This window comes from Idiotropiscis lumnitzeri, chromosome 13 (assembly GCF_059441095.1).
Source record: "Idiotropiscis lumnitzeri isolate Australia: NSW breed Sydney's pygmy pipehorse chromosome 13, RoL_Ilum_1.0, whole genome shotgun sequence".
Lineage (NCBI taxonomy): Eukaryota > Metazoa > Chordata > Actinopteri > Syngnathiformes > Syngnathidae > Idiotropiscis > Idiotropiscis lumnitzeri.
The window spans coordinates 9,757,970-9,782,074 of NC_142403.1; the positions used below are offsets into that span (position 1 = coordinate 9,757,970).

The 24,105-nt window shown below is 41.3% G+C and overlaps 2 protein-coding genes across 3 annotated transcripts; one reads left to right on the forward strand and one right to left on the reverse strand.

The window, feature by feature from the left end:
• The first annotated feature begins 223 nt into the window (after positions 1 to 223).
• Positions 224 to 5,029, forward strand: ddx49 (DEAD (Asp-Glu-Ala-Asp) box polypeptide 49). The gene is made up of 13 exons (XM_088312601.1): positions 224 to 469; positions 854 to 977; positions 1,670 to 1,755; positions 1,829 to 1,950; positions 2,147 to 2,334; positions 2,406 to 2,546; positions 2,936 to 3,011; positions 3,109 to 3,185; positions 3,538 to 3,635; positions 3,718 to 3,792; positions 3,914 to 4,002; positions 4,147 to 4,218; positions 4,451 to 5,029. Exons 1-13 carry the CDS (start codon positions 355 to 357, stop codon positions 4,619 to 4,621), a joined length of 1,434 nt encoding a protein of 477 aa, XP_088168727.1. The 5' UTR covers positions 224 to 354; the 3' UTR covers positions 4,622 to 5,029.
• Positions 4,618 to 18,985, reverse strand: upf1 (UPF1 RNA helicase and ATPase). 2 transcript variants are annotated; one of them, XM_088312600.1, is made up of 24 exons: positions 18,530 to 18,985; positions 17,986 to 18,128; positions 17,344 to 17,433; positions 15,405 to 15,572; positions 14,810 to 14,990; positions 14,546 to 14,707; positions 14,219 to 14,303; positions 13,857 to 13,955; positions 13,468 to 13,576; positions 12,841 to 13,000; positions 12,539 to 12,657; positions 12,257 to 12,421; positions 11,552 to 11,666; positions 11,276 to 11,419; positions 10,556 to 10,769; positions 10,335 to 10,452; positions 9,952 to 10,108; positions 9,695 to 9,837; positions 9,396 to 9,570; positions 8,652 to 8,733; positions 8,388 to 8,552; positions 8,044 to 8,261; positions 7,694 to 7,816; positions 4,618 to 6,882 (listed from the first exon to the last, which is right to left on the reverse strand). In XM_088312600.1, the coding sequence occupies exons 1-23, from the start codon at positions 18,698 to 18,700 to the stop codon at positions 7,697 to 7,699; spliced, it is 3,303 nt and encodes a 1,100-aa protein (XP_088168726.1). In that variant the 5' UTR covers positions 18,701 to 18,985; the 3' UTR covers positions 4,618 to 6,882; positions 7,694 to 7,696. The 2 variants fall into 2 exon arrangements, with proteins under 2 accessions (XP_088168726.1, XP_088168725.1); XM_088312599.1 differs by having other exon boundaries at positions 14,216 to 14,303; positions 18,530 to 18,984.
• Positions 18,986 to 24,105: the final 5,120 nt, after the last annotated feature.

The following is a 24,105-nucleotide window of genomic DNA, read 5'->3' on the forward strand; positions in this document are numbered from 1 at the left end:
TGTTATCTTCTTTTCTGTTTCTAAACAGGGCACCTGATGGCATTTTCACATCACCCAATCAATAATGTGAAGGCATATGCGTTTATATTATTACTATTATTATTATTATTATTATTATTTATATTTTTCTCAAAGTTTCTCAAGGTTCTCAAAAACACAAAAAGACGCCGCGATACCACCGTTTGGCCACTAGAGGAACCCATGTGTATTCTCAACCTCCTGCCTGTTGCTATTTTACAAAGAAGAAGAAGGTCATCCATGTTGCGAAGCTGAGATAAGCACACGAGACTGTCTTTTTGCCTCTTTTCGTATTTGTTCGTTACTTGGGCGTGTTTAAAGCGAGATAATTTCAAAATGAGTGACTTTTCGTCGCTCGGGCTCTCAGACTGGCTCATTAAACAGTGTAAGCAGTTAGGCATCAACAAACCGACCCCTGTCCAGGAAAACTGCATGCCAGCTATTCTAGAAGGTATAATTAACAAACTTGCATGTAAATTCATCTCGGAACATTTTACAACTTTACACACCTAATTAAAATAAGGCACCTCGCATTTTGTGACGTCAGCCAGTGCGACACTTTAATGGTATATATGTGTATAAATGTGCTTTTGAGCATCAACAGTTGCTAACGTTTTATTTACATTATTACATAACAAATGTCAGAAACTTTCCAGCTCTGGTGTCTGTAAGGTTATATTAAAAACTGCAAATTAGGAGTTTTCAACATTCTGACAGACATATAGTCTCTGTTTTGTTGGACGATGACTGTTAGTGGAGTTGAGTTGGCGACCTGCTCTGCCTCTTCTTCTAAACACAAGACCCTTGTACAATATTTTGTGCTTTTTGCACCTAGGTCGTGACTGCATGGGCTGTGCCAAAACTGGAAGTGGGAAGACTGCAGCGTTTGTGCTTCCGGTGCTCCAGAAACTGTCAGACGACCCTTATGGCATCTTCTGCCTGGTGTTGACGCCCACCAGGTTGGTGCTGCTGGATCACACTTACTGCTCTTTTGGGTCATTTAAGGGAACATTCACATCTTCATCTTGTGATTTTCTTTTTCATTTTGCTTAACATTTTTTTTTGAAGGAGACAAGAGCTGCTTCATTTCGGTCAATCTCTAGACTAGATTTATTTTTGTTTATAGTACTGATATAAGAAGTGCAGTCCAGTTGTTTACGTATTGTTTCATGAAATATTAAATTGTATTTTTTTTTGCATTATTATTGTATACTTGTTTATGACTGACTCACCGATTCATGCTTGCACCATACTTGTTTGGTAGAATTTTGTGAAGTTGTAAATGTGAATGTTTAAAAAAGGCTGCAGGTCTCCAACTTAAGTAGATGGATAAACTTATATTCAATCTTGATTCATTTGCCTTTATTTTAATGTAATTCTAACCAATAACATCAAACAATTTGTGTATAATAAGATTGAGATTATTTTTTGTAATGCAATTAATATATTGCCTGTGTTTCTTAAAAAGAAAATGAATCACTGGTTGATTTCTTTTTTTCTTATTTTTTTTCTATTTCAAAATCGTTCAGCCACAGTTTCAACATGTTTGTCATGTTGCCGCCATGCACATGCCAACTTACTCCAAATACTCAAGTGCTGATTGTGCTCATTCATCTGCTAACCTAATAAGTGTCACTGTGTTGCGATGCAGGGAATTGGCATACCAGATCGCGGAGCAATTTCGAGTCCTGGGGAAGCCGCTAGGTCTGCGCGACTGCATCGTTGTGGGTGGAATGAGTATGTGCGGTCATCGTGAGCAGCAATTTAGTCCCAAATTGTGCAATTCATGACACACTGTGCTCACTAACAGACATGGTGAGTCAGGCCCTGGAGCTTTCGAACCAACCTCACGTGGTCGTAGCCACGCCGGGCAGGCTCGCCGATCATATCCGAAGTTCCGACACCTTCAGCATGAGGAAGATCCAATTCCTGGTGAGTTGACCGCAAAAATATAGATAAGAAAAGGCGGTCCAAAGCTGACCAGTCTTCGCTTTTAGTCAGCTGATATAGACTCCAGCTCACCCATGAACCAGCGAGAACAAGCGCTCCCCCAAAAAAAAAAAATAAGGGATGACTGTACGCTTCATATTTAAATGTTTGTCCTGCTTTGTGACATTTTGTCTGACAGATCTTGGACGAGGCAGACCGGCTGCTGGAACAGGGCTGCACAGACTTCACAAAAGACCTGGAGGTAATCCTTGAGGTGCTGCCGGTCAAACGACAAACTCTTCTGTTCAGCGCCACGCTCACCGACACGCTGCAGGATCTGAAGAGTATCGCCATGAACAGGCCCTTCTTCTGGGAGAGCACATCCGAGTGAGTGTCCCGCAGATCATCGCGGTGTGATGGTACGTGACCGCTACTCTACGTGTCGCCGTTGTTAACAGGACGCGTACGGTGGAGGAGTTGGACCAGAGGTACATCCTCACTCCAGAGAAGGTGAAGGACGCCTACCTGGTCCACCTGATCCAGACATTCACGGACGAGCATGACGACTGGTCCATAATTGTCTTCACTCACACGTGCAAGTAAGAAAAAAAGCCACTTTGGGAACATTGAACATGACATCTTACATATCTGTGCTAGTAAAGCTTATAAATGCTTCCTTCCGTTTTCAATTAGCAATAGAATGAAAAAGTTTTTTTTGTTTTTCATCAAATACCAAGTAAAAAAAATGACACATTGTTCACATTTTCGGTTTTGTATGGATCACCTTTGCATTCATTAAAGTTACATTGGCATAACAGTTAAGATTTTTCAAATATTGTCCAATGATCCTGTTTCTGGTTAGCTTGCAAAGTTTTCGGTTGTTTGATGGTCAGTTTGAAATCGATTTTTGTTGTACTCTTAAAATTGTTTCATATGTAGGATTTTCTCTGTGGTTAGTACAAAAAGACGTGGTTTTGTTTTGCCACAGGAGCTGTCAAATCCTCACCATGATGCTTCGGCAATTTGACTTCCCCGCAATCTCCCTCCACTCGATGATGAAGCAGGTAATGAACGCAGTGGAATAACCCGAAATTTAGACTGCAAAAAATCCTGTGAGAAGCGTGTGAGCTGTGATGTAAACACTCCTCTTTGCAATCCCAGAAACAACGATTTGCCAATCTCGCCAAGTTCAAGGCCAGTGTTTATAAAATCTTGATTGCTACAGACGTAGCTGCCAGGTAAGAAATGCACACTTGGTGATTAATTGCAATTAATTCGTCACTCTTTTGTTGTTGTTTTTTTTTGTAATGTCTGTCGTTCAAATGGTTGATGCAACAAAAGGGCTGCAAACTGAGAGGAGATAGCGAGTGCTTGAAAAGTGATGCTTTTCAAAAAAGCCAACTAGCGAGGTTCATTTTTGCCCCAAAAACAATCATTTTCACATTACTGAATCAAAAATAATTTTTTGGTGAGGAATGATGCAGATTTTATTTCAAGGCCATATCACAAAGCGCTACTCTAAAGGAAGTGGCGTATCCTTCTTTTTCATTCACCCTCATGCATACTTACTCACCTTTGACTTTGCAACAGGGGCTTGGATATTCCAACTGTGCAGGTTGTCATCAATCACAACACCCCTGGCCTGCCAAAAGCATACATTCACAGGGTGGGCCGAACAGCAAGAGCGGGTAATCATCACTTCAATGCCTGTAGGAATGTTCAATGATTCCTCACATTGTGTGACTTTCATGAGATGCTCTTCGTCTGCAGGCAGGAACGGGGTGTCCATCACACTGGTGACACAATACGACATCCATCTTGTCCACGCCATCGAAGAACAAAGTCGTAAGTCGTAATAGAGGACCAACGCTTCTTTTGGTTTACTTATTTAATAATGACCAGTTTTGTCGTCCATTACATTTTGTCAGCACGAGGAGATCTAAAGTAGTTTTTTTTTTTTCTACAGAGACTAAAATGAAGGAGTTTGCCGTAGAGGAGAAAGAAGTCCTGAAGATCCTCACACAGGTCAACGTAACCAAACGAGAGTGTGAAATAGTAAGCGCTTGGCTGCATTTGTTCCCATTGAATGCATGGCATCTTATGTTCGATTTTCACCTGAAACAAAAGCACTCACTCATTTCAATGACAATTAATGGCCTGTCCCAACGAAATACCAAATTGTGGGGTTTTTTTTGTCAGAGACTGGAGTCTACAGACTTTGATGAGAAAAAGGAAATCAACAAGAGGAAGGATATGATATTGGAAGGAAAGGCATGTATTTTTTTCTCTGGAAATTACTATTTAATGTTCATCCACACAAATGATAAATGCCAGTTATACTGCTTCATACAATATGCATTCATGTTTTCTGTATTGAAATACTTTTTAAGAATGGAAAAAAAAGTGTTTATGAAAATGAAATCTGTAGTCAAGTGACCAGAATTACACAAAAAAAGTTCTCTGACTGAACTTTTAATTCGTGAGGTTTTTGTCTTGATTCCAGGATCCAGACATGGAGGCGAAGAGGAAAGCAGAACTGGAGAAGATCAAGAGCCAGAAGAGGAAGTTCAAAGAGCGCATCCAGAATAACATTGAAGCACAGAAACGAGGACAGCTCAAAAGGAATTTCAAGACCAAACATTCGCCGAAAAAGACAAAACAAGGGACAGATTGACACTTGTTGGGTGATTGGTTCTTTTATTACTGTGCAATATCAAATACTTTCATATTTGTGACCGTCTGCAAATCAACATGACATCTATTTTATACCATAAAGGAAATAGTTCTTGGCAGCATTTGAGTCCATCACTTCACCAGAAATGAGACTGCTCACTTGTACTTCATAGTTACAGCTCACTGATAGATGACAAAGTGCTGCCGTTAGATGTTGACAATCCATGAGAAAGATCACAAAAGTTCAACGGATCACTACACTTTACACGATGCAAACACATTGGCTCTGATGACAGAACGTAAGCTATTCTTTTTAAAGCCATTACATGTTAGAAATAGATCAAGCACAAATTGTCTGCAAAAGGTAAAAACTAAATCTATACTTAATAAAACTATAACCACAAGCAGAGTCTGATCTAATGAAGAAAACCTTCCTGTTGGCTACACATTGCTACAAACTAGTAAAAGCAGACACTCGACTGAGCAAAAATAAACAACAAATGCAAATAGAAATCAAGAAGCAAAGGAACCCCACAAGAACTACACAACATAGGCAAGTCTGCGTTCTAAAGTCCACAGAAGCAAAAGAGTCTCTCCTCCTCCATTGATTTTACCCCAGAGAAGGAAGGTGGCTTCACCCGGCCTCATTTCTATGCCGTGGGTATAAAACAAAAATAAAAATAAAAGTTGAGCCATGTGATGTCAAAAAAGGGCGTCAATGCTGTTTTTTTGTTTTTTTAACTTGACAACTGCAGTTCATTCATGCTTGTTCTGCAGCCATTTCGGTTTACAAATGTGTAGGCACTGATTCAAGGTTAAAAACTGTCATAGTCCATCCCATCAGCACTGGTGGCCTCGGGTTTAGTTCTATGAAGAGTGCATTTTAATTCACTCAATAAGGGCCCCTACGGATTAGGAGTAGTTCTCCCATGTCTAAAACTCTTGATGTAAAATGTTCCTTATTTGGAGATTTGGTCGCAGTTTCAACATTTTCTTCTCTGTGGCTGGGTGACAACCATCAGCGTCGCGTGACTCATTACGGCAATGGCGTATATTTGCAGACTCAAGCGTCCCGTCTTGTCCTTTTCTTCTCAAGCCACCTTCCTTTTCTTCCCCTCCCGTGTGAATACTGATGAGCAAGTTTACAACATCACTTCAAGCAGGGGTTCATGTTGACGCTTCAATGAATTCACAGACTTCCAATTTAAGCCTAAGCAGAGTTCATTCATGTGTGGCCAAGTCACCAACGCTGCGTTCGGGACATTTAAGAAAGCAATAACCTTGGCTGAAACAGAAGACCCGATATTCAATGCTGGTCAGGTTAGATTAAATCAGTCTTTTTTTTTTTTTTTTTTAAATTTTGTGCTCAGTGATTAGAAAGCTACTTCAGAGAAGAAAATGGTCTCAAAGAGTGTGGCATGGCTGGGATTTGTGTGCCATGCCTTGGAAAAAGTCTGAAATCCCCGATGCCAGTCCACCACTGATGCGTGGTGCTAAACCATTCCATGAGAAGACCTTGTAAAAGAGCCAGGGGTTCCCAAGGCAAATGGATGGTTTCTCAGTTCAAGGCTCCAGATCATCAGTGTCAAGCACAGAAATTGTTTCCTTCCCTCTCAGAGAGAGGGAGAGAATGTGTGTCGACTGCCGCTTTTCCTTCAGAGGCCGCTGAGGATTTTGGGACCCTCCTCCCAATATCAAACTAATTTAGATCGGCCCAGGACTTCTCCTGAGTCGGACATTTTAAGGATGAAGATTTTTTTTTTTTCGTTGCCTGTTGGACCACTTTGCGCGATCCTGCCTCGTGCAAGTCTGGAGAACCAATTCTTCAAATTCAGCCGGAAAACTTGGGAGCATTACCCGCAGTCTTTCCTGGCGTCTGCGAGGTGAAGGATGTTTGTTGGACATTTGGGTTGGCATTTGAGCCTCGAGACCGCCGGAGTGTCTCCTCGGTTCCCCTCGGCAGCTCGACAACACGTGGCCATCTTGTCGACTTCCCTCCTCGCTCGTCGCACCGCCGTCGGTGCCCGCCTCCTGCCCGTCCACCGGCCTTTTGCCTCCTCCTCGCCCGTCTCTCCGTGCCCTCGTCTTCTACCCTCTTATTTCTCTCGCTGGTCATTGGTTTGCTATTCCGTCGCTTTCACTCGGTGGTGCTTCGGTTGTAGCAGAGGAAAACAGGTATCCATTTTATGATTTTATTATTTCCCAGATTAAAAAGCTAGTGAACTAAGCTCAGCTCAAGCCTAGCTCACTTCTTCAAGCAACCTGCATAGAGGAGAAGTCTAGTTTAAACCAAAATGAACACACAAATAAGCATACCCCTTCACTAAATGATATAGTTCAATTGAAGAAGTGATACTAAAAATACAGTAGATTCTTCCAACAATTCTCACCTTAATTTAATTAATCCTGTTGCCTTGTTTTCTATTTTTTCTCACGTGACATTTTAGTGTCAGCCATAATTGGCACAATAAAATATTTCCCTGTATGTGTGCAGTGAATCTATGAGTTTAGCTTTTTTTAATTTAACTCCTGTAATCTGCCTATTTTTAGTACACTATCTGCAAAAATTGCCTACATTCGAATTCAAAACAATACATAAACAAATAAAGTCAGATATACGTACTGTCTGAATAGTAATTTGACTCAATGACGGAGGTTGAAGACATATTCACGGAAAGACAAGCTTTGTAAATTGAGGAGTTAGGCTGAGCCCGGATCGTTGTTGGAAGGTAGCAGAGCCATCATTGCATATGCATGTAAATGTGCACTTTAAGTGCATTTTTTTTTTCCTGGAAATGAAATCACCTTGAGCCATTAATGAGGGTAACGTTGTAAAATGAGATTGAAATGTTTAACTTTATAGTTTATTGTATATTAATATAGCTTAAAATATTAATTTGAGCATTTTCTTTTTGTCAATTGCATTTTTTTACTGTTCAAATTTAGTATTCCATGATCTGTATCATTTATTGCAATGCACTTGTAGTTGCTTTCAATAACATAAATCTCATTTGCGCGTTCTGTGTGACTGTCAAATAGAATCCAAGTTAAATGTCTGAGCTGCAAAACTTACACTCTAGTACTGTGACAAGCCGGTCACCCCACCATGCTGGTATGCACGTTCACCCTGGTAAGTCGAGTCCTGTGACAAAGCCACGTCGATTTGGGACTTGAACTCGTCACCCAAGTAACTGTCCTGTAAAAAATAGACCCCCCCCAAAAAAAAAATCTAAGGCAGTGATTCTCAAACAATGTGCCAAGGCACACTAGGGCGTCGTGAAAGAAATTAGCGGGGGAAGAATATTCAACTTCACTTTACTGACTTTTTAAACAGGTTTAAATTTTATCAACACATTAGCCCACTTCAAATAAACGTCAAGATGCTGCGTCCATGTCAGTGATAGGGACAGTTTATGCGTTTACCTGCGACAGTTCTGGCTGGGAGAGACCAGGCTGGCTCATCTGGGAAGGCTGACTCATGGAGATGTAGCCTTGAGTCAGTGGCCCCTGTGAGAAGGACTGGGAGGCACCGTCCTGGCTAGCTTGGCTGTTTGGTCCGTGACTGGCACCTTGGGCCGCCGAGCCACGGGGCCTCTGGCGCCCGCCACGTCCTGGCTTATTGCCCTTCATAGCTCCACGGCCTGAATTGATCACATCGGTCATGTAGAAGGATTTTAACACGGGAACAGGCTGCTCAACTTGACGCTGTCCTTTATTTTTCCACCTTATGATGTGACTCAAAGGGTTTTCTCTTTGCGGTAACATACCTGCAGCGGGGCCGTTAGTCTGGCCTAAGTAGCTGGGCGGAGGCATGGGGGGCATCACCAGGTTGAAAGGAATGGGGAGATTCATTGCTGCCATGTGACCAGGACCCGCCCCAATCATCCCAATCTGGTCATGAGTTTGGAAGTACATGTTGGATGGGCGACCAACTGTAAAATACACACGCACGTACACAAAAGAAAATTACCCAATTCAGACCTGGTAAAAACCCTCTTTTCATTTTTCAAATTTTCATGCAAAATGAGCACCAGTATTGCTGCGGTCGTAAGCAGAGCCAGGAATAAGAGCTTCACGGGCATCATACATTGCAGTGCTCATGAAACGTCCACCCTAAAACAACACCAAAGAAAACAAAAATAATAATTACTTGCAGACTATAAGTCAAATTTTTTCATAGTTTGACAAGTATTACATTCATAGACCAGTGCAATTTCTTTATATTGAAAATGGAGCTCCGACTGCCACCCAAAATACACAAAAGTAGGAGAAGAAATGGAAGCAGAAGAACTAAAAGATGAACATAAACTGCAGTTATGGCAGCAATTGTGTAACGCAACTCTGCTGCCGCCATTCGAATGCAGAAATCGCCACTAGATTTTGCTTTTTGCAGCATTAAAAGACCCAACAACCGACAAGGATTTTACTTTTGGCCACTGCCAGACGCATCCGACTTCGGCACTCTTTTTTTGGGGCACTCTAAATAACCATATGGTACATTTAAACAACAATCTGAGTTTCCAAACAATAGGAGTAAAGCAGTGGTGCGTCTTGCTTATTGTAAAATAAATTTCCCCCCAAAAATACTCTGGGTCAACATGGATGTTTTTGTTTCTTCTTCCTGATACGTTTTTTGGACTGGTACAAATTACACACAGGAGTAAAGAAGAGTCCAAAAAATATGGTCTTTTTTTTTTTTTTTTTTTAGTGCATATGTTCCTGAAAGTGTTTCTAGAGTGTTGCGTTGCCCCACTGTCGTCTTCTCAGCAACTCACAGGATTGATGGTGTTGACGAGCTTGCGTGGCTTGCTGAACTGCATGAGACTCTCCCTCAGGTTGTTGAGGGGACCCTCCACGAGGACCTTCTGCTCTTTGTAGTTGTTCAGCAGGTTGTTCCACAGAGGCTGCTTAGAAAGTGCCTTGGGGTTCCCCACAATGATCACACCATATCTTCACAAAGAGTGAGAGAGTATTTTCAATATATATGCATTACATTTTGCACTTGTGTCAATAAATACAACCAAAAGTAAGCGTGCTGTGTTTTGCAATTCCAAAATGGTCAGTGTGTCCTTACTTGGCTCTGGTCAAAGCCACATTAAGTCGACGTGGATCATTCAAGAAGCCGATGCCCTGGTGCTCGTTGGCACGAACACAAGACAGGATAATGAAGTCTTTCTCTCTGCCCTGGAAGGCATCCACACTTGCGATTTCCACTTGCTGTTATGGGATAGGATAATGAAAAAGTATTACTTGTCTGCGCAATCTTTTGCATTGGAAAAGAGTAGTTGAAGAACTAACATATGTGGTGAGCTTTGCAGCTGGGTTATGTACCTGATAGAGTTTAGTGTGCAGAGAGCCACTGAACTGCATGTATTGGACCAGGTAGGAACGCTGACCCTCATAGGGGGTGATGATCCCAATTTGGTCAGGCTTGGCACCTGCCTTCAACAGCCTGGTGGTGATTTTCTCTACATTTGCGGCCTCAGTCCTGAGCGGGAAAAAAAAAAACACCATGCAATGAACCCAACGAATGGGTAAAAAAGGATTGACTGTTGAAAATTCTGAATGTGAGCAAACGTATGCTGCTTGAATTGCCTGTCACAAACTGTCACAAAGAGCAGAAGCAGACCCCATTTTAACTTTTGCACAAATGTAAGAAACTTCAAACGCTTCATGTACTTTTTTCTTCCACTGTATGCATTGTGAGATGTTACCTGTTCAGGTAGGAGGTTCCAGAGCTAGCAATTTCCTCCTGGCCTTGAGTCACATAAAAGAACATGGGTTTGTCTGGCTGCGGCCACTGGAAGTCAAAGCCCTTTTTGATGCGGTCGGCTAAAAAGAGTGGAAGAATCTTGTGTTTTAAATCTCTCCGGGTATAAGATCTTATTCTCCTTGGTTCTGTTACCACAATACCACAAAAGCGACAGGCGCAAACCTGCAGTGACGCCGTTCTGCAAGGAGCCCTCATAGAAGATGTTAGATGGGAACGCGCTGAGAGCGGGATGCATTCGGTATTGGACTTGAAGGCGAATTGGTCGGATCCCCAGAACCACCAAGCGCTCAAAGAGGGACTGGGACAACCCTGCTTTGGCTGCCTTCTTACACATCACCACAGGACCAAGCTGGCAGTGGTCACCCACCAGGATGAGCTACAGCATAGCAAAAAATTGGTAACGTTAACAGAGTTTGCAAACAGCTTACATACACTTTTAATTTGGTTTATTTGTTGATGGTCAACATTTTGGGGGTGGAGAAAAAAAAAAAAAAAAAAAAACTCCAAGTACAATTAGATCCGGATACTAATATTTTAAGGCTAGGATTGAAAACCTGATTGAAAAAAGACTCCCCACCGTTGTAATCGCAAAATTATATAAACCAATATTTTATTTTATGAACTTTGTGATCGGTCATAAAGTCATTATTCGCATTCCGATAAATGACTTGAAATTACGACCGTACAGTTCATCCCACAAATCTATTTATATATTATGAGTCGTTACAAAAGAAGTTGGCCATTAGAACTACCTGTAAATATGTAACCACTTAATTTTGCTTCACGGAAATTGTGTCACGAGTTAAAATACTCTTTATCCCTATCACCTGACCTTGAGCCAGGTATCCATGACATTCTCAACCACTTTTGTTTTAATCATACCTGCTTTGCTCCAAGCACAACGGGCACCATGCACTCTGGCTCGGTGGCCTGGGTGCTCTCGTCAATCAGGATGGAGCGAAACTGCATCTTGGCTAGGCGAGGGTCTCCTGCACCAACACAGGTGCAGCAGATCACGTCTGCGTTCTGTAGCAAAGGACAAGAAAAATTAGGAACGTCAAACCTCCTCCAAGTCAACTTTTTACTTTTAGCGTGAACAGCTTCAGATGAAAAAAACAAACTTTAAAAAAAAAAACTGTCCATTTTGGTAGGACTTACCATTAGAAGCTCTCTCTCAGCGGTACGTTTCAAGGCTCTATAGCGCTTCTCATCAGCGGAAGACAGCTCGCCGGTCTCATCCTTCAGCTGCTGAAGTTTCTGAAGTTCCGGCATGCTAAAATTCAAACACTAAAGGGATGAATACACAAACTATACATAACAATGCAAATTCAAATACAATGTCCTTGGTTTATGAAGGTGCCGTGATTCGACATATCCAAGTTGCAAATGGCGAGTACTGCACGGTGTAAGAATCCGGAGTAGCATGGCATAAGAAGCCACATTGAGTCGATGCCGTACTTACTGTTTTTCAATTTAATTAAGTTTGTTTTATGACTTGGAAGCATTTTTCGAACAATTACTGTAATTATGACTTTACTACTGCGTTAGTTACTGAAACCAAGGTCCCTCGTTACCGTAGTCACAAAGTGCATCCAGTACTAGTAACACAAAATTGAAAAATGTGCCTGTGTATTCAAGGTTTCAAGTTCTTATTCTGCAAGGTAATTGCGAATAACCAAGGACCGGTCTACTCGTTCCTGGATGCAAAATCCAAAAATCTTACGATACATTCTGAGTAACAGAGGAAAGCGGATGCGTAACTCGAATGTAAATTGGGGTAAACATGTGACCCAAACCATCCAGCAAAGAACAACTAATTTCTCAGAGCAGAAGAGCAAAAGGACTTAATTTTGATAAACTGACCTGTCCATATTACTGATCTGGTTATGCAAAGCCAGGAATGACACTGGTGACTCAATAGCCTCACGGCTCTTAGCACAAAGCCTGACCACCTTAAGCCCAGTCTTGTCAATCTTCTCTGTTAACTGGTCCACGGCAATGTTACTGGGAGCGCACACAAGGACTGGTCTACAAAGACAGTGAGGGATAAAGACAGACAGAAAGCTTAACAGACAGTGGATACTGACTCACATAAATTACAGAATTAAAACTAAGGTACGAAGAAAAACTTGAAAACGTTGTTACCCGTTGCCCTGACGAGACAGGTGATAGACAATAGTGGCAGAGGTAACAGTCTTGCCAGTGCCAGGAGGACCCTGGATCAGGCTGAGAGGCCTCTGCAGCACCGTCTTCACAGCATACACCTACACACAAAAGTACATATTAAAATTAACACCAAAATGGCTTGAATAATGATGAGACACTGAATTCTTAAAAACTCAAAATCTCATCTTGCTAAACTGCTTTTCATACCTAATTAGCGACAAACCACCGGAGGCAATGTTCAAAGAAGGCGAGATAAAAGAGAAGATTTCTAAAATTCTGACCTGTGAGTGATTAAGATCAGGTAGGCCCTGGGCTGTGAAGCGCTTGGGCAGCTGACACTTAATGGTAACATCTTCCACTTCATGACCCAGAAGCTTGTGGTAAATGTAGCCCGACACTGAGGTCTCATCCACAGCAAAGGTCTTCAGAGCACTCTGCATTCTGCAATTGAACAAGCATGAACGGTTAGTATCTCTGGCTGACATTGATGACGAGCATTTGTTAAGTACTAGACATGACACCTGAACGGCTGGTATGGGATTACCCATCAAAATGGAACGCGACAAATGTTTTGTCAACCAAGTCAAGGTAGTGCAAAATGTTTTTCAGTAATCAGTTTGAATCTTGTCATTTTTCTGAATATCCCATTGCCGTAGTTCAAGGACAGAGTTCCAATATTCAGTCTAAGCAAGGAAATATAAAGAGGCGGCGCCCAAGTTCTGTGGCCAGAATGACATTATCTACTATAACAAGATGACCTCTTTTTAAACTACATTCGTATGTGTTCATAAATGTCTTCACCACTAACAAATGACATTCTATCACATCATGCCAAGTAATGCCAACGGTCATTTATATGTTCTTAAAGAGCTGCTAAAACAAACAAAATTGGGGTTCGGCTAGCCTACCTGTCAAAGGAAGTAGCCTTCCATACAAAGTCCACCTGAAAGTTATGGGGAATTTCAACAGGGGCTCCAACACTGCTACGCAGTTCAATAGCAATTTCATCCCCATAGTCTGTAAAAGGAAGCCGTTAAGGAACTGTACATCTTACATATCACAATAATACCACTAGGAGGCAATAATTGCTCCATCTATAATACGCTGGAAAGTGGCAGGTTATGGTGCAAGACAGCCTTTCCTAAATATACATCCAATAGATGTTCTGTGAATGTCTGAAAATCTCTTGCCAATGTGAATGTAGTATTTTAACATTTTACTGGACATGTTAATTTATCCTCAGAGGTATAATAAGAGGGTCAACGGACACTGAACCCGCCAACCATGAAAAGGATACTGTCTGGAACCTTGATGACATGGCCGATGCCTTTCCAGAGCGGGGCCAGGTCGCCTTTGTAGCGCAGGCAGATCTCATCACCTTGCATCAGACGCATATCTGATATTGGTAAAGGAGAACAGAAGGAATACTGTGTTAGAGTGATTCACATAGAAACTTTAAAAAATGACTTGCTATTGAGTCCACTGATACAGTTTGTTAAAAAAAAAAAGCTGACTAGAAGCCAGTCAAGTACAAAATTAAGCATGCATGCATGCTACTAATTGATGATGGTTGGAGGAAGTTGTACGCAGTCAGTGGGAGGAGATAAGATGAGGATCTTTCTGCATGACTGGGAAGAAATGAATCTCATGAATTACCACCTGAATCGGTCTTCGGCAGAGTGAAATATGCAATCCGCTTCTTATTCAGTCCCAAGTCCCACCTTACTGTTATATTATCTTGGGTCTGCAAAAGGAAAATACAAAAACTGATGTGATGTTTTAATCAAATCCATACAAAAGGAAATACTTAATTGTAAAGTTGCGGTGGAAAAAAACTAGCAACTAACCCACGCAGCAGTGGCAGGTTAAAAAAAGAAAAAGAAATTGTGCTTGCTATACAGTACATTTGAATAACTGCAAGCACAAGCTTTTTATGCTATAAACAATATGTGAAGATGCTTAAAATGAGAATCATAGCGCAAATACCTGAGACTCCTTAAGCTTCTTGTCATAATCGGCCTCCAGTTTGACCAAAGGACCAAAAATGTTTTGGTACTGGTAGGCATCCTCATAGCGCAGTAACACATGTTGGGGCTCCTCATCTACACCTGGCTTCTCCAAATCCTCCAACGTGGCAGTGGGGTTGTCCTGAAGGCAAGACAAAAGGCATCATCTACTTGAAAACCAAAGCAGCAACCGATTGCGCCTTCTAATCTTACTGAATAGCCTCGAAACATGTCCGAAGCCTACCTTCCAGAGTTCCTCCAGCTTGTTGATCTGCTGGGCAGTAATCTGCCGGGCGCGCAGCTGCTCCTGCTCCGACGGGATCTTCACCAGCCACGAGAGAAAACAGCGGTCTTGGATCAACGGCTGCCACTGGGAGCTATCCCAGTTGATGTCTTTCAGGCTACTCTGGCTGGCACAAGGCTGTCTGTGAAGAGATGCAATGTTCAGAAAGATGGGATCACATTGCTTCTGACCAGCAGACCAGAGTTATAAACAGGCAATATAATACAGGGTCAGGAAACAGTGAACAACATTTATATATTTTTCGCTACTGTATTTATCTTCCTCACTTTCAAGTAGTTTCACATACCAATTTCAATTATCCGTTTAATGCCTAAAAGAAAATACTATGCGTTTAACTGTGAAATATTGCCAACAGCATTGCTTTGAAAATAAACAGACAAGTAAATACGGCAAAATTATGACAAATTGCTGGCTTGTGTTCCACATAAACTGCACACCTTCAGTTATCGAACCATCAAGACACTACAAACTAATGTGGCGTTAAGAGAGACAAGATTTATAGGCCATTGAGTTTTGGTACAAGTCGGTCACATACCTACAGAGCAGCACCACGACAGAATCAGCCTTGGCAGGGATGAAACCCAAGAGGAAGACATTACGACACCCGCAGTTGTAACACTCCAGGACTGTTTCTCCCAAAGGTCCATCTTTGTGAAGGGTCACCTCTTTGCATTTGGCTCGGACCAAATGGTTCACTATGTGGCTACAAAGTCAGGGGGTGACAAATATATATATAAAATATCTCAAGATTTCAAACCATACATTGGAAGCTGATTTCAAACATTTTAAGTCATGCAAACAAACTAATCAGCATTTTCAAGGGAGAAAATATGAAAAGAAGAAATTTAAAGTATAACACAAGTTGGCTTTTTCTGAACTTTTTTGTGATGATACAACAGCAAGGTTAAGGAAATGCCAAAGAGGAAAAGACCCATGATAACAGGACTAGAAAATTATATGCACCAAATCACTACAATAATTGACAAGCGTAATTTCTTAGTTGTGTGATGAGATCTCTGCCTCTGAGTGAAAACGTAATCGAATGTCTATGTGTGCGTGCTTAAAGCATGCACACGTTTTAGGGTTATGGTCACATTGGGATATAGACGATCAGAATAGAAGACTTGCACTGGGCACAAAAATAGGGAACTTTACGATGAAGAGTTCAGAACACGAACAGTTCTTCAACATATGAACAAGATGAGAGACCCAGTCCACTCTCTAATCTTCCTGGCACTTTGCATGCGCTTCAGCATGCCTGATTGAGTTGAGTAATTCTTTGTGTATTGAAGGCATGTCGGAGTGCCCCTTCTGCCCTATAATTAAACATTCCGGGTCAAAGCAACATTCATTATCTCTATAAAAAAAAGGATGGAATGGTGCATTCTAAAGTCAGCTCTGAGTAGTGTTAACGTGAAGAAACTCACCTGCCAGGTACATGCAGTAATCCTCCATCTATATGTTGACCACCGCGCCACACATCCTTCATGCGTTGTCAGTTTTATAAGTTTTACAGTGTTCAACCTATTTTAACATTTATATTACTGTTAAAAACATGTAGAAATACAAAGTAATGTCATCTCGCCTGCAGCAAGCACTCTTGTAAGTTCCTGAAAACGCTGGGTCCACGACACACGCATTTGAAGGGTTTGCAATTTTGCAATAAAGCGTTTAAATTTATATTAAACTTGTACAATAGTTACGAATGTTAGGGCCCAAACCTTATGGATTTTTAGAGGCTGATGTTGATTTTTGGTGGAAAAAAAAAACATGACCAATTAATCAAATCCATTCATCCATTATCTGTACCGCTTGTCCTCCAAAGGGTCGCGGGGGGTTCTGGAGCATATCTCAGCTGTCTTCGGGCAGTAGGCGGGGGACACCCTGAACTAGTTGCCAGCCAATCGCAGGGCACACAGAGACGAACAACCGTCCGCGCTCACACTCATACCTAGGTGCAATTTAGAGTGTTCAATCGACCTGCCATGCATGTTTTTGGAATGTGGGAGGAAACCGGAGTACCCGGAGGAAACCCACGCAGGCACAGGGAGAACATGCAAACTCCACACAGGAAGGTCGGAGCCGGGATCAAACCCACGACCTCTGCACTGTTAGGCCATTGTGCTAACCAGTCGGGCCACTGTGCCGCCCTCCAGTTAATCAAATGATAAATTAAAAAAAATGGATAATGCATAAAATAATAATAATAATACCAATGGACGTACATTATATGGAGATTTTGCTATCCGAGGACCTGCCTGGTCCCTATTTCACGGGAATATTACGGTAATAGTGAATACATTGCTTAAAATAAAAAATGAAAAAAAAAGGCAACGTTCCTTTTTGTTCTTTTTGGTTCCTATGGGAAACGCATTTCTTAAATACATGCAAAGTCGGAGGTTAATCAGCACCCTGGAGAAAATTGTGTTTGATATTTTAGGTTCCATTAAGGTGTGAACAGAATGCCTACACACCTGCCAGATGTATTTCCACGTCCATTGCAGAACCACTTTTTGCTTGTGTTGCAGTACACCACACACGCTGGATCGTGAATGCCACAATAGCTGGGGGGGAAAAATGTGTTGGACAACATGCAGATTTTAGTGGATGTTTTCAAACCGCAGAAAACACACACATTTGTGTTTAATGTTCTTGAATAGGCTTTTTAACCTTGCACTGTGCAGGAAAAGTTTGACTTGCTTATCTACTGATTATATTTAAGGGGAGAACGTCCTGGCATGACAAAATTATGTCAAGCATACAGCACTTCCACATAGGAAATTAAAACAACATTAAAGGAAGCTTTTCTGAAGGCCACAAGTCACCAGAGTGTACTGTAGTTATTTGCAGAAGGCACCCATTGGAGATTTACCTTATAGTAGTAGAATCGTGACAAAAGGGAAGACTGTTATTACATTTGGAGGGGTTCATTACGTAAACGTTCAAGCGCCATTTCGTTATTTTGCTCTAGAAACTGAATGTAAAAACATTTGACATTTTAACGATGATGTTTGCTTATGCATTTGCTTTAAATACAGTGTTGTAACTCAGCTAGAATAGTGCGTTTAATGTGTCGGTATTCATCGGTATAGCCAACGTGTTGCTGTCAAGTGTACCTGCAAGCGTGCACGGGCAGGTCCTTAGTGTAGTAGGCGTCTTCTTCATCCTCCTCAAAATTGAGTTCTGCCAATAGCTGACTGGCTTTGGCCACAGAATCCTCCACTCCGCCGTTGTGGAGACCCTCATCAGGACCGTTTATCTGCCGCACAACTCAAGCTTTACCTCCAAAATAGCCTAACGATAACGTGTTATGCGAACAACTCGAAGCTAACGTTGGCGGCCAGACATCACATTGCGGAAAAGACGCTCTAACAAAGTTTCGTTCGGGTCGCCATATTGTCAAAGCACGTTAATCTTTCTCCCTCAATAAGATAACAAATATACAGATTGGGCCCCATCGAACTCTTATACCAAACGACGGCGCACATGTATACTTTGGAGGTTAGTCGGAAGGGTAGCTTAGCAACAAGCTAACAGTCGCATACGTCCAATAATAATAGCGGGTTAGCATAGCATGCAACGCTTTAGCAGCTAACTAGCTTCGGCTAACGTCAGTATACCGCGCGAGGACGTTTCTTCTTAGCAAACACATATGCAAACCTGGCCATCCAGCTGACTCTGAGTCTGGCCCTGGGTTTGAGTCTGGCTCGGGAGGGTGAAGTCGGTGAAGTCGTATTCGGAGCCCTGTGTGTCCGCTCCGAGCAACTCGGCTTCCTCGGTGTCCAAGAAGGTGAGGGTCTGTGAGCTTGGCCCGTACGCCTCCACACTCATCTCGTCTCGTCTCAACTTTCGGTTCACTCAAGTGTTCTGGGGCGTTCGTCTAAATAGTTTTACAGTCCGCGCCGTATGTGCTTCTCTACGCGGGGATGTGAACTCGACACGAAAGGTCTGCTGATAAAGCTGGAGCAGGTAAAATGGTACCGAACAGAACCTCGATGGAGGTCCAGTAGCGACGGATTTCTGTGCGGCGCTCGACGTGTGACGTCCCTTACGTTTACAGTGAGCAGCAGAGAGAGGCGATCACATGAAGAGCTCTCACTCAGGGCTCGTTTCCGGGTGTCGAAAGACAAACGCCAAAAAAAACTTTGCGAGGCAAACATCAAAGACATAAAAGCGATGCCGCTTTTCTGTAGCTGTTACATCACTGCATTTGATTTGGTCGAATTATTCAGCAAAATGATTCCTTTACTTTCTGATTACAATTTTGGAAAGGGGAATTTAAATGTAAAAGGTTTCTTGGTAGTTGTAGACTTAACGAGATATGATTCATTTTGTGTGTTTTTTTTGCCCTTAAATACAGCTGTGTAAATTGAATCACCCCTTGATGGATTCTAATTATTACAATAGAGAAACGGTAACTCCCCAAACATGGCAAATAGAAAACTTGCAACAGGACAGACCATACAAACGATGGTCCAGGAGCCATTTGAGGCCCACCCATTTTTTTTGTTTGCAACCCACTGCATTTAATAAAAATCATATTTGACATGGCCTGCAATGCGCTTTAAAAAAGGGTGTGTGCAGTGTTAGAAGAGCGGCTGTCGAAAAAGTGGGGGAAAGTGAATGGCTGACCACTATAATTGTATAATATTCCGTGGAGCATAGATAATACAGTTTCAGAAATTGTTCGTGATGGGTCCAACGACACCGAGGCGTCGATGCGCGCGCCGAGCTTCCAGGGCAAACCCCGTGTCGGTGCGCGTACTGCTTTGAGAAAGTCACGTGACCACTACCAGAATCGTGTCGACACAGCGGTCGCGCGCCAAACTGTGTTCATAAGGAAGCGCATCTGTCAACAGGATGGACGCTCAAAACAAGCATCGAGTTATTGGCGCGTTACTTTGCATTAAATATCCGCAAGATGGAAGACGTCACTGTTGATGCGCACTCAGAGGTGCAGCGCTATATGTCAGCAGGACACGTTGCACGTACGGAAGACCCGCTCTTATACTGGAAGTCCATGGAGGCAACGTTCCCTCACCTATTTATATTAGCCACACAGGCGTTGTGCACACCGACCTCTTCAGTGCCTTGTGAGAGGATCTTCTCAAAGGCGGGGGAAATTGCCTCAAAAAAAGAAATAGACTGAATAACAAAACGCTGGAGAAACTAATTTTTTGGAATAAAAATCTTTAATTACAATGAGTCCATTGTCATTCACAACACTTTTACTTGGGCATTCAGACAGATGTTCTCTTAATTTATCAACTGCGTCTCGAATATCAAAGATTTTTTTTATGAAATTGCGTGTATGTAAAAATAATGTGAAAGCAAATGCCTAATCAGAATCAGAAATCCCTTTGTCTTTGTACTCAAGTGTGCGACGAGATTAGAGAGCTCCCCTCTCCAGTGCAATACAACAATAATTCAGTTAAATATATAAATTAGATAAGAGAATAATTAGTGCGATGGAAAGTAATACGAAATAGGATATATAAAAACACATCACGTCGCTAATCAATGGAATTGGATAAAATTAGTTTGACAGATCAGTGTCAGATGACCCTGTCAAATGTTTCCTGCAAGTCCACCAGGTGTCAGTATTCAGCAACACAGTGTCAACACAGTGTCAACACAGTGTCAATACATTGTGTCACTGTGTCGAAACGATACAGGATGCCTCAGCTACCCATCACTAGAAATTGTTTCCTCCACTCTCTGGTTTGTGTCAAGGTACAATTTGTGAACATGTCACATTATTGATCCTCAAGTATGGTCAATTTAGTACAGAATGCTCCTGGTTTGGTTCTGAAGGTGGAGATGGAATTTAGCCGCTCCTCAGTGGAAGTGTGGATCTATTCTAGGTGGATTCAGGGCCATGGGCCACCCCAACCCCGCCCCAAAAGTAGCATAGTAGGCCTCCGCGTTCTTCAAAAAACAAAGCAAAAGTTTGAGCATGCATTGCACTTAAATATAGGAAAATGAAAAATATATTCATTTGAAATGTTTTGCACATAAATGTAATAACATGGTACATAAATAAAGGTTTAGCAACAACATTTAACGATTAAATGCAAATGAATTAGGATGAATACAACAGAACTGAACTTGGCCAGTGATTCTTGTGCGTACCACTAATGGTACTTGTACCAAACTTGGACAGTCATCGTAGCCTACAACACTTGTAAAGCTCCCTCTCAAATATATTATGACATCAATGAGATCAGTCTTTTTTTCCACAATGAAATGATTCTAAGAATTATATTATCAATTTCTTATACATGACGGATATGGAATGGAATAATTTCCCTTTGTCCAATTATAACACCTGATTCATAAGATAACAGTTGCAAAATGTTATAATAAAATGTGACACACATCAATTCGTTAACATCTCAATTATCTTTATTTAAAAGCCTTTCCTCTTATAAAGCCAATCTTACTTATTGTAACAGTGCTTTGATAATGTCAGAAGCAGAGAACAGGCCTTTCATGGGATGTTCCCATACAGAGGTACAGTACTTACAATAACTCACAGTCATAATGTTGCGCCCACATTGAGATTAAAAAATAGTTTTGAGGTAGCCACACATTTGCCTGGAATATATCCAAATATATCTTTGAACTGACCGGCCACCCAACATTTAAGGCCTTTATCCAAAGAAAAATAAATAACAGCAAGGCACATGAGTTAAAAGGGCTAGATGTCACTTGAAACAAACTAGCTATACATTTGTGAGCAGCTATTAGGCACAGCACGACCCATTCACATACTTGCGCTCACAATGCCACACCCCGTTAAACATTAGCACCTACCAACTCTGAAAGCTTGCTCGATCAGCAATTCCAACATTTTACAGACTATAGTTGTGTACAGTGCTTAACGAATGTATTAGGCCACCTGTCATCAAAATGAGAACGGAACATCCAGCACCATACAGGTATAGTGGTTTAATGTGGACTCTTTCGATTTCAGCGAGTCCTTAACATTTTACGACTTTGAAGCAGAATAAGCCATTTTAAATATGAGATTGAAAATCAACCACAGCATTCCAACGGCCCAATTTTTGTTTTCCTTCGGGAATAACTGTAATTTCACATTCTAATCAAGGAGCAATTTTGCATTGTATTTTTTCATCACTAGAATTGCATTTCAGGATTAAAAAGTTCACTTTGGGTGCATCTTCTACACACTGGTTTCACAGAAACAAAAATGTGGATTTTGTTAATTACCAGTGCTGTTAATTGAAAGCAGCAGTGCCATAACTAAAGTGTGGCTTGTGGTTTAATAAACGTGTTAAGTACTGTACAAGTTCTGCCTCAGGTTACTGGTTGCTACGTATTGGCATGAAAATAAAAACTGGCCTAACTCACGTTAAGCTGAACTGAAAATGAAAAGCATGATACAACTCTAACAATGCCTTAAAAAAAAGCATTCCTCCCCCTTGATTTTATTTCACATTTTGTCACCTTAAGACCACAAACTTCTGTTTTGTCTTTTTAAACGAGATTTCATATGATCGACACAAAGTAGCTCATAATTGTAAAGAGGAACAAAAATGATGCAGTTTGCAAAATTTTAGACAAATACACATTTTAAAATGTGGTGTGCATTAATATACTTTACAGCGCCACCTTTCTCTGCAATTAACACAGCAAGTTTTTGGGGGTCTCTTTCAGCAACATATAGACCTTTTTTTTCTTTGCAAAGAAGCTCAGCCAGATTGTAAAGAGAGCATCTCGGAACATCATTTTTAACAGACGCTCAGTGGCATGTAGGTCTGGACTTTGACTGGGCCACTCTAACACATGACAATTGCTCTCAGTTTTTATGTTAAGGGTCATTTCTTCTCGCTGGAAAATGAATTTCCTTCCCAAATCTCAAGTGTTTTGCAACCTGCACCAGATTTTCTTCCAAGGTTGCTCTTCATTGCGCCGCATCCATCTTCCCATCAACTCTAAGCAGCTTGCTGAAGACTATGACTTTCTTTCGTTCTTAGAATGATGATAATTATGTTCTACTTTGCGTTGGTCTCAGACATAATCTCAACAAAATACACTCAAGTTTGTGAGGAGTTGAGTGTTTGGGTATGCATATGTTCTCAAGGCAGTTAGTTTTCTAGCCAGAACAATTTACTCCACAGTTTCAGCTTTTCCACATACATATCAATTTGGGGCGTTTCGGTTGTAAAAACTATACACAGCTACAACTCTGGAAGAAAATAATAGTTCGATGTCATGCTGATGAACCGCTGTCGTCAGGGAAAGGCTGTTGTACATGGTCAAATAGAAGACAGCTTAAAAATAAAAAAAGCCATAGAAATAGAATCACATTTAAACCTGGAAGTGGCACCAACGTAAAGTTAGGGGATTTCCTACATATGTTAATATTATTGAGAAAAATAACTCAAAAATGCAACAGTAAATACTTTTTAACAACTGATCTGTAAAGCTACATCAAGTACTAAATATAAAGGAGTATGCCATCTTGAAAAGGAAGCTTTCTCAAAGAACATGAACAATTTTCATAATTTTGATGATGATTACACAAAACCCTCGGATAAAATCTAACCCCTCGTTAGATTTTTTTATTCTTTTTTTTTTGCTCTAACCTAAGAGCAGCGATTTTTAGCATAGTATGCCCTAGTAAATATTGAGAAGAACGCATTGAATATGTCGGGGTGCACTCCTTTATGTTCAGCAACGTATCGTAATAGCGATGAACTAAGAGTGGAAAAACAAGAAAGTGCTACAGAAACCATAATTTCCGGCCCAAATCTGACTTGACACAATGTCCCGTGGATTGTTATGTAACTTGAGCAGCGATAAATGACCTTTGAAAGCTTTAAACAAGAAATATGGTTCCAGGCTGCGCAATTTGGGCAAGGGGGAAAAAAACATTGTACTGGTAGGAAAAAAAATATTGGCAACTGTTTTTACAGACTATCGAATGAAAGAAGGAGAAAAGGTCATCGATTTCAGTGTTCATCGTTGCAATTTTGTTTAAGTCTGAGTATTATAATCTGAATATTTTCTACATCCGTTAATTTGCTGTAGCACTCATCCATTTTCACGGGTGAGCTTAATACCTCTCGCAGTTAAAATTGACAATAGGAGGCGTCCACCCGGAACTGGTCGCCAGCCATCCGCAGGGCACATATAGACAAGCAACCATTCACATTCATACCGACATGCAATTTAGAGTCGCCAATGAACCAAGCAAACTCCACACCAGA